General features: G+C 40.8%; 1 protein-coding gene across 4 annotated transcripts; it reads left to right on the forward strand.

Annotated features, from left to right (window-relative positions):
* Window positions 1-3,847: 3,847 nt before the first annotated feature.
* On the forward strand, window positions 3,848-13,428 carry LOC309502120 (uncharacterized protein). Of its 4 annotated transcripts, none has more exons than XM_082174370.1 (8): window positions 3,848-4,543; window positions 6,164-8,531; window positions 8,642-8,750; window positions 8,843-8,926; window positions 9,045-9,407; window positions 9,462-10,098; window positions 12,170-12,329; window positions 12,942-13,428. In XM_082174370.1, exons 2-6 carry the CDS (start codon window positions 8,336-8,338, stop codon window positions 9,562-9,564), a joined length of 855 nt encoding a protein of 284 aa, XP_082030496.1. In that variant the 5' UTR covers window positions 3,848-4,543; window positions 6,164-8,335; the 3' UTR covers window positions 9,565-10,098; window positions 12,170-12,329; window positions 12,942-13,428. The 4 variants fall into 4 exon arrangements, 3 of the variants coding, with proteins under 3 accessions (XP_082030496.1, XP_082030497.1, XP_082030498.1); XM_082174371.1 differs by having other exon boundaries at window positions 9,482-10,098; XR_014207170.1 differs by having other exon boundaries at window positions 9,096-10,098; window positions 12,942-13,426.
* The last annotated feature ends 391 nt before the right edge of the window (window positions 13,429-13,819 follow it).

Genomic DNA, 13,819 nt, shown 5'->3' on the forward strand with positions numbered 1-13,819 from the left:
AATTTGTGATGCAAATTTGTTGTTATTAAATCGTTGCGCGGTGGCCTGGAGGAACACACGACTCGTTCGTTCTGCAGAATAGCTCTGTGGGTGTGCGTCTCCAAGAAGGCGCTGTTGAGGATGGCTGGCTCATTGGTGAATTTAAGGCTACAACATGTTTAAAATGCTATTGTAGGGCTATGTACAATTACTTAAAACTATTTCATCATTAGGTGATCAAGGTTACCCGCTAAAGCCATGGCTAATGACCCCCCTAACCAACCCGAGGACCGAGCAGGAACAGGCGTACAACCGTGCCCATGCGCGCTCAAGGAGCACAGTTGAGCGCGCAATAGGCCTGCTGAAAGGACGATGGCTGTGTCTGTCAAGCACGGGAGGGACACTGCAGTATCAGCCAGAAAAAGCATGCAAAATCATCATGGCTTGCAGTGTGCTACACAACTTGGCCATCAGACAGGGCATCCCTCTGCAGGAACCCCCAAGACCAGACGGCCCTATGCCCGATGCAGTGCCCCTGCCACCTCCTAATGCCGCTGGCATTCAGACAAGACAGAGGATCATACAGACATTTTAGGTAGGGGTGTCAAAATTAATCGTTTCTATGGTGCATCGCGATGCAGACGAGGACGATTCGGTTTCGGTTCAGTAATAGCCCATAACCGGTTATAATGTACTGACGCATTTCTGACGTCAGCACCGCGTGCTTAGTCGCGGCATACAATGGCAGAGGGAGGCGAAACGCCAGAGCGTGCAATAAAAAATCCTCCAACCACTTTAAAAGCCGACATTTGGGCACATTTCGGCTTTTATCAACAACACGGTAAGCCCGACCTTGACAAGACACACGCTGTGTGCAAATCATGTCACGCAAAAATAAAATATGCAGGAGGTAATACCACCAACATGAGAAACCACGTCAGTCGTTTTCACCCCGAGCTGCAAACGCCTGTCAGTGCCATTGTGGATCCAGCTCAGCCAAAAATTGATCAACTTATATCAACGTTGCCGCCAAACTCAGTGAGAGGGCAGAGAATTACCAGAGCAGTGGCATCCTTTATTGCAAAGGATATACGGCCCTTTTCTGTAGTGGAAAACCCCGGGTTTCGCCACCTGTTAACAACACTGGAGTCGCGATATAAGCTCCCCTCTCGCAGCCACTTTTCAGAAAAAGTTATCCCGGAACTCTACCTCGAAACCATAGCCCAGGTAATGGCGTCAATGAGCCAAGCTCATCGAGTTGCAATAACATGTGATTCCTGGACTTCGGTCGCGACAGAGTCGTATGTGACAATAACGGCACATTACATTAGCGCTGACTGGAAGATTTTGTCTCATGTGCTGCAAACGAGAGCCGTTTATGAGTCTCACACGGGTGCTCATCTGGCAGAGCTACTGTCTCATGTCGTGGATGAATGGCAGCTATCACATAAGGATGTAGTGCTTGTAACAGATAATGCGTCGAACATGATCGCTGCAGCTCAACTCGGAACATTCCCTCACGTAACATGCTTCGCGCATACGCTGAATCTGGCATCCCAGCGCGCGCTTAAAGTGGGCGCGCTCTCCAGGCTTTTGGGCAGAATCCGACGAATTTCAACATTCTTTCATCGCAGCACCACAGCGAGCCACTGTCTGAAAGTGAAACAGCAATGTCTTGGCCTGAAAAATCATAAACTGATAACTGATGTTGCAACAAGGTGGAACAGCGCATACGACATGGTCGAGAGGTTCCTGGAACAACAACCTGCAATTTGTGCCACCTTGCTGTCACCAGAAGTCAGAAAAGGAGAGACAGATCTGTGCACTCTTACTGAAACAGATGTAACAAATGCAGAGGATGCTGTGAGGGCATTAAAGCCAATGAAGGATGCAACAACACTGATGTCAGAAGAGCGCAATCCGACAGTTTCCCTCGTTGCTCCTCTACATGCGCAACTCCTCCAGAATATGTCAGACACCAACGGAGACTCGCACATGATCCATGAGATCAAGAATGCAATCAGAACAGATCTCCTGAAGAGGTACAACAGTGAGTCACAGAAGAGGATCCTTCATACAGCCTCTGCCCTGGATCCCCGATTTAAGGGAATGCCTTTTCTCACAGAAGAGGAGAGATCGGAGGTATACAGAGCACTGACAGAGGAGGCTGCATCCTTGGAGGTAATTCTATCATGTTTCTTGTACAAAAGGCTATATAAAATTAAAAGCTCATAATATTAATAGTAGGTAAAATTTGTTCAAATGTTAAGTAATTTAAATGCATTTATTATTATTTATTTATTTTTATTAAAATGGAAAAAATTATAATCCTCATATATTATGTGAGCTGTTGTATTGGCTGACTGCACTGCCACTGTCCTAGTTTAATTGTATTTTCAAATATGTTGTTCAAACACAGGGTACACCTAGAATGACAGAAGTGGATGAAGCACCCGAGGGAACAGGAGAAGAAACCTCCATGGAGGACAGGCCCTCTGCTGCTCCCAAACGAAAGGCCTCATCGCTGCTTGTGAGTTTGCTGGGACAGTCTTTCACTGACACTGAAGGTACAGTAGAACCCAAGACCCCCTATGTCCTTGCTAAGGAGGAAATGGAGGCATACTGTAAAGCTCCATCTCTGCCTCTCACTGAGGACCCTTTGAACTGGTGGTGTGTCCATGAGGTCATGTTTCCTCTCCTCTCTCGGCTGTCAAAGCGATACTTGTGTATCCCAGGCACAAGCGTGTCTGCAGAGTGAGTTTTCTCCACAGCAGGAGAAGTGGTCACTGCTAAAAGAAGCACTCTTAAACCAGAGCATGTGGACCAGTTAGTGTTCTTAAAGAAAAATTTACAAATTCCTACATGCTGAGCAGTTTGTGATGTTTCAGGAAGTTCCAGTGCCCAGTGCTGTTATTTTGTTTTCTTTTATTTTGTGTATTAAAAAACACTGCTGAAGTGCAGATTTAGTTTTTTGTATATTGATTATATTCAAGTAGGTTTGGCCTCTTGTTTATTTTGGTTTGTAATTTAATTTCATGTATACATTTGTCAATATTTAAATGTTTTACAAGAAAGTACACTATATAGCACCATACAAGTATTTAAGTACACTCCCTGCATTATGCACTTTTAGTACTTACTTAGTGTGTTCTAATCTAATGCTGCTGTTGTCTTCTGTGCCCAGACTTGAGTTTTATTTGATGTTTGATACATTCAAGAAGCGTGTTTCAGGTAAAATGAAAGGTTCAGTTCATATATCTGATTGCTTGTATTTATTGACAAAATTGTACATGTGAAGCAAAATTGAAAAATAAGGATGCAGTGCATCATCAATGCATCGTGATGCATCGAGATAATCGAATCGAACTGAATCGATGACTTGATAATCGAACCGAACCGTGAGACCAGTGTAGGTTCACACCTCTAATTTTAGGTAAGTCTGGCCATTGGTCGAGTGCAGAAACATTACAGCGATTTCATTTTGTGTTTTGCAGCTTCGTGGAAACAAATAACTGAAATCACATTAGTCAGCGGTTTATGGTTTATTAGCAATTGTATTTGCGCAAGAGGCAATCTGTTTCAGAGACTCGTTGATTTGAATCAATACATTCGTTATGTTGCTCAGTTGATCCTTTAGGTCATTAATGGATTTTGTTGTTTCCTCTTGATTTTGTAGCACCGCCTCACGGCGCATGGAAGGGGCAATGGATGGGCCCGGCTCCTCAAGCTCCTCAGGCACAACGGGTGTCGCTATTAAGGAAACACATGTTCACATTAATTTAATTGAGTTTATCCTATGAATGATTTCATTAAAAGTTTACAAATTGAAATAAAATGTATGCAAACACAATATCCTATTCCAGTTCCCTGCAAACACGTCCACTTGGGGCCCACATGGGCCTCACTTGGGCTAGTTGGGCTTCGGCTGGGCATGGGCTCAGAGTGGGCTTTGTTGTTGGGCCCCACATGGGCAGTAGATGGGCTAAACTAAGTGGGCTCCAGCTGGGCTCCACTCCTAAGATATTATGTTTTCTATATAATAGAAATAGATATTAGATATAAATATATAGTATTTATACTATTATATAATATAGCCTAATATAATATCTTATATTTCTAATTTCTGTCGTTTTTGCATTTTTAGTTTTTGTTATTTATTATTAGATATTAATATTTATATATTATTTTTAGATATTATGTTTTCATATATAATTATTCCAAATTGATTATGTCAGACATGGATGCTATTTTTAACAATAGCCACTGGGCTAGGTCCACTTTTTATACGAATTTTATTAGACTATTAAGCTATTTAGAAGCCATAGCAATTTAATAGTGGTCTTAAGCACTATACGACTTTCAACAGACAAGTTTGCCAAAGCAGGTTTCCCCACAAAATGTTAAAAACCTAAAGTAAGAAGTGCGCACTCTGTGCAGCGCACATCCGGAAAGCTCCACCCCCATCACCGAGCGAAAGAAGTTTGCCCAGCAACAACTTTGCCGCCTTTGAGTCTGCTGTCCGTTAAGGATCCATCCATTACGGTGTCGTGTGGACAAAAGACAGGTAAGAATCTGCCTCAATGTAGGCTATAATAAACAGGGGATGATTTTACCGTATGATGAATGTTAACCAAAAGCTTTTTTGTAAAGTATTAGTTAAGAGGCCAGGGAACTAGCTTTTAGCGAATATAAACCAGTGAGGTAACGTTAGCTTCGGTAACGTTAATTAAACCTGGTTAAAGCATGGCGTTGAACAGACGAGTTTAATTTATTAAGTCAATATCATGCATATGTTGAGCTTAATTTGAGTGGTTGACTTGAATATATTGTTTAGAAGGATTTGGTTGTGAACTTTGTTAGCAAGGCAGTCGAACAGGCATAACATAGCAAGCTGTTAAAAAAAAAAAAAAGCTGTAAAATGCCCATTTCTCCGCTTTTACCAGCTGGTGGCATTTTAATGTTTGCACTTGTATTTACAGTTAACGTTAAAGCAAAAACACAGATGAAAGTCCATTTGAATGTCAGCAATGTTTTATCGGCTAGGGTGTCGTGTCAAGGCACTTATTCCCGCCAGGATTTGCATCCTCTGGCCGCGGGAGCACGCAGAGAAGCGGAGTTTCCTGCACTGCGAATTCACCTCTTAAATGGAACAAATAGCGACGTGGAAGGGTTTTCCATAGTAATAAGGGACTCATTTATCTACATAAATATGTTTATTTGTCTGTTACATTAAGGCGACGTGTGAATTGTTTAATGCGTCGTTTAATATTGTGGATTGATCGACAGTGTTTTCCATATTGCCATGCACCTTATAAGCTACATAGGCCGACTGATACAGGGGTTATCCTGCATTTTTTCGCGGCCAATTTTTTTTGTCCCGCCAAAGCCTTATTTTGATCGGTGAATGACTGCGAGCAGAGAGAGAGAGAGACCCGCCCGCCCACTCTCACCGTCTTCAAACAACACGAACGAGCAGAGAGAGAGAGAGACCCGCCCGGCCGCGCGCGCGCGCACACTCTCACCGTCTTCAAACAACACGAGCGCTGTCTCAGTGTCTCTCTCTCTCTCTCACGCATATTAAGGCGAGACACTACAGGTGAATAGGGTAAAAATGTTAACTAGGAGATATCACCATGAAACTTTAACAGTTGATTACCTACATTAAGATGAGAAAAAAATGTATTACAAGTTTTCTGTAATTTAATGTTTAAATATGCAAATTAGGCATATGATTAAGAACGCCAAATTTTGTTGAATTTATGAGAAATCTACAGACGCAAACAGACAAAGTGTAATACAATAAAGACCTAAATGTGTATTTCTGACTTTTTTTCAACACAAGTCTGAAAGAAGACATGTTATTGAAGACAAATATCCAAAAATCTCAAAATTGACCAGTAAAAAAAACCGATGTTTTTGCCTGCCTTGTCTCGCCTTAATCGAAATCAATTGACACACGGTAGTAAAAGGTTAGGCCTTAACAGAGATTAATGCTATCTTTAAAATAGTGTACTGATCAAATTGAAGGCTACTAGAAGAACAGTAGGTAAAATCAGCCACATTAATACCAGCTTCACCAAACTATATGAATTGCAATTGTACTCTAGAGTTTGTCATTCCCGATCCCCTGTAATCATAGCTAAAAACTAAAATGCTTTTTTTATTTTCTATTTTTTTTTTATAGAAATAATGGCGTGTTCAGAAAGAACTAAAAGGAGGAAAATATCAGCGAAAGTGGAGGAACATTTGCGTCTACTTGAAAAGGAGTCTATGATTGATGATTTGTTGGCACATGATTCTGAAAAGGAAAACCCACTGGATGATTTGTTAGAGCATACTGAAAACGAAGATTCCACGGACACTTTCTACGATGCTTGTGATGAGATTTGTTTTGAGAATTCATCAAATGATTTAGAAGATGAAAATTCCTCAGATTCTTTTTATGATTTTAACATTTCCTCATTTGATGATTTGGATTCTGAAAACTGGGTGCCTGGTTGTGATAGTGACTGTGATTTGCATGGAGATGAATGTTCTGACTTGGAAGATGATAATGATGATGATTCGCATGGGCTTGCAGAGTGGGCTGCAGAATTCAACATACCACAAACAGCGCTGTCTGCACTTCTTAAAATCCTAAGGAGAAAGGGCCTTGATATCCCAATGGATGGCAGAACTCTTATGTCAACTGACAGATCTTGCAATGTGGCGAATATGGCTGGGGGGTCCTACTACCACTTTGGAATCGAAAATGCTCTCATAGCTGAACTAACATCTTTAGGACATTTAGCAAATGTGACTGATACTCTCACACTTCGAATTAACATCGATGGATTGCCCTTATTCCGTAGCTCCAGTATGAGTCTGTGGCCTATTCTGGGTATGATTAAGGAAATTCCAGAGTGTAGTGTCTTTGTAATTGGAGTGTACTCGGGTGCGTCCAAACCCGCAAATGTGCAAGAGTATTTACAAGAATTCATTGTAGATATGAAAGCCGTTTCTCAGAGTGGTATTGTGTACAATGGTGTACATTTCAGGGTACCATTACCCGATGCTTTTATTTGTGATGCACCTGCTCGTGCCTTTCTTAAATGCTCCAAAGGCCATACAGGCTATTATGGGTGTGAGAGGTGCACTCAAAAAGGCCAGTACATTAATGGGAAGGTGGCTTATCCTGAAATATCAGCAGAGCTCAGGACAGATGAGCAATTTGGTAGGCAAGGCTATCAACAGCACCAACTGTCAGCCTCCCCCCTAAATGATCTGGGTATAGGTTTAGTTACCAGTTTTGTGTTAGATTATATGCACCTTGTGTGCTTGGGGGCAATGCGTAAGTTAATATTTCTTTGGTTGAAGGGGCCGCTGAAATGCAGGCAATCTATGAAGTTCTTTGTTGTAATGTCAGCATATATGGTTTCTATCAGGCAATATTTACCTAGCAATTTTGCAAGGAAACCACGATCCTTGTTTGAATTCAGCACATGGAAAGCTACAGAGCTTCGGCAATTTTTACTTTACACTGGCCCTGTTGTTCTCCTCAATAATATCCCCAGTATAATGTACAGAAACTTTTTACTTCTATCTGTATCTATGAGAATTCTTCTGAGTCCTGCCTTGTGTTCTCCTGACAATTGTGACTATGCTGAGGAGATTTTGAAACTCTTTGTAACAGATTTTGCTGCAATTTATGGCACTGAATTTGTCAGCTATAACATGCATTCATTGATCCACCTAGCTCAAGATGCACGAAAATTCGGTCCGTTAGATAGTGTTTCAGCTTTTCCCTTTGAGACATTCTTAGGTAAACTGAAAAAACTTGTCCGTCGGCCTCAAAACCCTGTCCAACAACTCGTCAGGCGGATCCATGAGAAGCAGAAAGTGGCAAGCCAAAAGACCACATCAGTTTTCAGCCCACTTAAACAGCTCCACTTTTCTGGACCATTGATTAATTCAATTGCAACATGGGAACAATACAGGCGTTACAATGATGGACAGACACTGATCTCCTCCTCTCGTGGCGATGACTGTTTTTCTGTAGGGGGAAAGATTCTTATTGTGCGGAACATTTTGTCACATTCTGGAACTGTTAAAGTCCTGTGTAATTTCTTTGAAACTGCCAAATCCTTTTTCACCTATCCAATGGACTCATCATGTCTTGGAATCCTTTTTGTTTTTAATTTATCTGAAGACTTGCAGCTGTTACCCGTGGAGGAGTTAAAAACAAAAATGGTGTTATTGCCACTCAAGACTGGATATGTGGCATTGCCACTCCTGCACTAGTGTGCTACTTATTTGTTTAGTTTTTTTTGTTTTTTTATTGTTTTAATTTTTTGTATGTATTTGTTTTTCTTTAAGCATGTTACCTTTTGCAATAGTAGAATTTATAAATAGTGGAGGATTGGCAGTTATACCGACCAAATGGTTTATCGGGCCTGAGGAGGATGAATGCTACTGGCCACCAGCAAGGATGAACATGGCAAAGGCGGTCATAGAGCAACAGGACCCTCACACTGACTGGGCGACATACAAGTTGACAGTCAAGAGAAAAGTCGGTAAGGTGTCCATTTGTATGAGATTATCTGACATGATGAGTTCACTGTTGATTCAGTTTAAATTAGCTCTGAATGAAACTAATTGCCACTCATTTGTCTCTTTCCCAAAGCAACGTATGAAATTGCCCGCACAAAATTAGTCGAGTATGAACAGAACACAGATGTACCAACTGAGTCCGATTCTACAGAGAAGACGGGAAGGGGGAAGCGCAAAAAGAGGTGAGGCTATTTGAATTACTACTACTAAATGGATGATGAAAATTTGAATTTGAAAAACTCGTTGATTGTGCTTGTATATTATACATTTCTAGGCGAGTGATTTTGTCCAGTGAGGATGAGGATGATGACAATTGGTCCGGCAGCCAAATCAGGCCTACACCTCCACCCACCCTCAGGTAATCACCTCCACACTGTAATTTTTTTTACCATTTTGGTGATGATCGCTTCCTTTGGTTGGGTGGTTTGATTCTTGGCTTTTTTGTGTGTGTTTTTTTGTTGTTGTTGTTGTACAAGATTTTTACAGTGTGGATTTTTAAACAGTGCACCGGCTCCATCCACCCTCAGATCTGTGCTTACACTTCCACCGCCTCCATCCACCCTCAGGTCAGTGCAGACACCTGCACCGCCTCCATCCACCCTCAGGTCAGTGCAGACACCTGCACCGCCTCCATCCACCCTCAGGTCAGTGCAGACACCTGCACCGCCTCCATCCACCCTCAGGTCAGTGCAGACACCTGCACCGCCTCCATCCACCCTCAGGTCAGTGCAGACACCTGCACCGCCTCCATCCACCCTCAGGTCAGTGCAGACACCTGCACCGCCTCCATCCACCCTCAGGTCAGTGCAGACACCTGCACCGCCTCCATCCACCCTCAGGTCAGTGCTTACACTTTTCATTATCTCATTTCATTATCTTCTCTCTGTCTCTAGCTCACTCTCTCTGCTCACAGGTTGCTGTGAGTGGCTGAGTCGGACGTCAGTTATCATTAAGGCGGCGCTTGAGAGCCAATCGGAGGCCACCCAGCTGGTTTAAAAGGATGGCGTGTTCATTCATGCTTTCTCTCGATCGCGAACTGAACTCTCTGTAGTGGACTGAGCTCTTTGTAGTGGACTGAGCTCTTTGTAGTGGAATGAGTTTTCTGTAGCGAACTGAGCTCCTTGTAGCGCAATGAGTTTTCTGTAGTGAATCGAGTTCTTGTGTCTGTCTCTGCCCGCGAACTGAGTTGTGTGCTATGTGCTTGATCTTCGTATTGTGTTGTCTACTTTTTCATTTGCACCGGGTAACCTTAGATGGGCCGATGTTTCAACCCATCACCACGTCACCACGTCACCAGAAACCCCTCGAAGACAAATCAGGGACAACATGTTTGTTCGCATCTTAACACTGCTTGAGGAGATGAAAGAGACACAAAGAATCCAGGGGAGGATGCTACAAACGCTTCTACAACAGCGTGGCAACATGAGCACCACCGTCTCTTCTACCCCAGAGGGTTTCCCCCTAAAGACAGTTAGGGATGTGGAAATCATGGAAGAAAAACTGGCAAACCCAAACTTCATGTCCGAACTGGTATGTATGTTAAGTCTAGGGTAGTGCAACTCAATTAAATTGTTATTGGGGGGCTTGCAGTGAATTTGATCTGAAACTCCCCAGGTGTGCTCACACTAGGGGTGGAATGGACACAGAAGTCACGGTTCGGTTCATACCTTGGCTCAGACATCACTGTTCGGTACGAGGGAGGGAAAAGCAAAAAAAAAGAAGCATTTTTATTTTATTTTGCATTAGGGATGTCAACGATTAATCGACGATCGATTAATTGTCGATAATACATTTAATCGATACAACTTATCGATCATCGATTAAGCAGGTCTTCATGTGCGTGCGTGCTGCTCAACCGCGAAACATGTAAAGCGAGCGCGCCGAAGTTATGTTTGGGACCATTTTACACCTTCATCATGACTATAAGTTTGCGTGTGCATTCGCAGCCTTTTGTTTTGTGCAAATGTAAGTTGTAATACCGTTTATTTTCTGTAGGCCTATCTATATCTGATGTATCTCATATTGGATGCATTTGGTTAAGAATGAACTCTGTAGTAAAGCGTCAGCTTCAGCGCGCGCAGCTCAAACGGCAGTGCACGACTAATAATGACTACTGGGACTGTAATATTACATAACATTATAAAGAGAACAATATTGTAATAAAACATTGTGAATTATTTGGGTTTAGTTGCCGTGTCGCGTTGCTCCAGGAAGAGTGCGTCCACAACATGAGTAGTTCTGAATGAATGGCACGTAAATTAGTTCAAGTTCACTTGTGCATGAATTTGCGTCATTTTGTGCAGATATAATTTGTAATATTATGTTTATTTTGAATATATCTGATTAATCTCATATAGGATGCGTTTCTTTTAGATAAATAACGTGCTAGCAAAGTGCTCCAGTTTAACGGTAGCAGATTCATTCAGCGCGTGCAGTTGTTCCAGGAAGAGCGCGTCCACAACAGTCACACATTCTAAGCGCATATGAGGCGGCGTTGGTGACACGTTGTATTAGTAGTTATATTTGATTATTAAATAATTAATTTAATTATCAATCACATCGAAACATTTTACAATCCTACTAGCCCTTTATTTACATTTAAAACCATTCTAATTGATTTGGTGAGGAACATATAGCGTTTTAAGCAGCATTTGCAGACCCTGTCATGCTGTCATAGCTACTGCAGTAGACGCATATCGCAGTATTAAGGCTAACGATTAATCGATTAATTGATCGTTAATTTAAATGACGATCGATCATGGAAATGTGTGAAAATTGACATCCCTATTTTGCATATATCAGGCTGTACCACCAAAGTAAAATAAATGTCTTAAGCCTTGTATTTTTAAAATAAGTTTTATTAATAAAGTAAAGGCATAGAACCAGTTTATTTGTAGTGCACTGACAATTTTATATAATTAGTTTATTAATTAAATTAATAAAAAGACAAAAATATTTTTTTTCTTTGTTTAGATATGTTTGGTAATTGTACCTGAATGAATTTAAAATTAATTTGCTATATTTCAGATCAATATTTTTGTTTTCCATCATTTTAATTAACACTAACTTTATTCTCATCTGAATTATAAATACTTTATTTCTGTATAAAATAATACTACCATTAAAAACATTTGATTTTTCTTTTTTAATCAATGTAGAATATGTAACTTAAAAATAAACAGATTAGTGCTCTGTTCAAGAAATGAAAACCAATGCAATATGATGAATGTCCAAAAGACGGCACCGACAGACTGTTTTTAAATGGGGTTGGATAAATATTGTTTGCTTTTAAACAGTGTGTGTGTGTGAGAGAGATTTTGGTTGGGTGACAGTTGTAGGTTACAGTTTGACAAAAGCACAATGTTTCGCATTACATTAATTTGCACGCAAGTTTTATTTATTTTTATACCGTGTATTCTCCGTGTATATTCATGCACCGAACCGTGACACCCGTACCATTTCGGTTCAATACGAATACATGTACCGTTCCACCCCTAGCTCACACCCATGCTTCTGGCAGTTTTTTCATGTTGAGTGGTTTACGCCAGTGAGCAATATACTGTGGATAAAATAGCTTTGTATTGCCTTTGTTCCCCCTCAGGTTGCAGCTGTGACTGACATAGGGGGGGGAACTGTTGACGAGGCCACAAAAAGGATGATGACCTTCCTCCTAGACCATGGCCTATCCAGGCAGTATAACTTTCTGGGCCGAAATGGGAAGAGAGAGTTCAAGGCCTTAAAACTGTATGAAGTAATATATGGTAGGTGTGCATGTGGATAATGTTTTAAGTTGTACCGATAATAGAAAGGTGTCACAATACCCTAACATTATAAACATGTCGATTTTAAATATTGTTAATGGAGCGTTTGTTGTCCTGGCTAAGCAGTGTGTTCGCACATGTCTCTCAGTTGCTTAGCTTGTGTGTTTAAGAGAATGTCTGTATTTCTAATAATAATCTTAATTTATATAGCGCTTTTCTTAAAGGAATAGTTCACTTTAAAATGAAAATTCTGTCATCATATACTCACCCTCAAGTTGTTTCAAACCTGTATGAATTTCTTTCTTCTGCTGAACAGAAAGTAAGATATTTAGAAGAATGTCAGTAACCAGACAGTTTCTGATCCCATTGACACTATGGAAGTCAATGGGATCAGAAACTGTCTGGTTACTGACATTCTTCTAAATATCTTACTTTCTGTTCAGCAGAAGAAAGAAATTCATACAGGTTTGAAACAACTTGAGGGTGAGTATATGATGACAGAATTTTCATTTTAAAGTGAACTATTCCTTTAACATAGTTGTCTTTACAGTCCTGGCTGAGAGTTGTGTTGGCACATATGAAGTAAGTGACCGTTATATTTGTTTCTTGAAGGAGGCTTAAAGAAAAACGCCATGACCAGCCAAATCACCCGTAAAGATGCCGAGAAGGCGGCCTCCAAGTGGCTCATTGGTGCTAGGGACCGGGGGGGTAATAGACAGGCCCGACAGGCAACCCCTCAACAAGGACTTCAGGCTTCATGCTCCTTTGAGGTGGAAAGAAACTAATTCTGTCTGTGACAGTGAGGGAACATTGCAAAAGCATGTTGTCATAAATTTTACTTAAATAAAAACGTAATTAATTCTATTACTGGTCTCTTTGTTATTGTAGCTTGTGTTCGGGTCTGTGGGACCCGTTTTCAATGTTTGCTAAAAGAAAAAGTTTTCTGTGAAGAACATAAAAAATTACTTATTTTCAATGACTGCACATGGTACACCCTCCTACACATAACTATTACATATGAGGTGTTCGGCTCTACTGAACCTGAGAATAATAATTGTAGGTGCTATGAAACTTAACTGTGTCCTCCTCCTAACTGGGCCTGCTGTGTGTGTGTGCCTGAATGTTTTTTTTCTGCAACTGCTATTCCCACACAAAGTTACAAAATCGTTACATTTCAAGCAGTTTCACCTGTTCTGATTAAGTTCTAAGAAACGAGCACCAATAATGATCAAAAATCTTGTTTCTATTTTTTTTTAAACATTTTTTATAATTGAATTTCCTTGTTTTCTCACAAAACACAACAACTATCATATGATCATAATTGTGATCTCACAGGGGTAAATGGCGAATAAGAACCATAAATTATGTATATACCATTGGTAATATTGAGCTAAAGTAAACATCTGTTAAGTATTTTTACATAAATTGTTATGGCTGTATTGATTTAAAAGCCTAATAATGTGTTGGGTCCACCAGACCCGGGAATATTG

Source organism: Leuciscus leuciscus (assembly GCF_965113295.1).
Source record: "Leuciscus leuciscus genome assembly, chromosome: 6".
Lineage (NCBI taxonomy): Eukaryota > Metazoa > Chordata > Actinopteri > Cypriniformes > Leuciscidae > Leuciscus > Leuciscus leuciscus.

Coding starts and splice junctions, on each gene's coding strand:
- LOC309502120 (XM_082174370.1), top strand. CDS start 8,336: ATGTTACCTTTTGCAATAGTAGAATTTATAAATAGTGGAGGATTGGCA. Junction 8,751..8,842: donor AGGGGGAAGCGCAAAAAGAG/GTGAGGCTATTT, acceptor ATACATTTCTAG/GCGAGTGATTTTGTCCAGTG. Junction 8,927..9,044: donor ACACCTCCACCCACCCTCAG/GTAATCACCTCC, acceptor TTGTTGTACAAG/ATTTTTACAGTGTGGATTTT.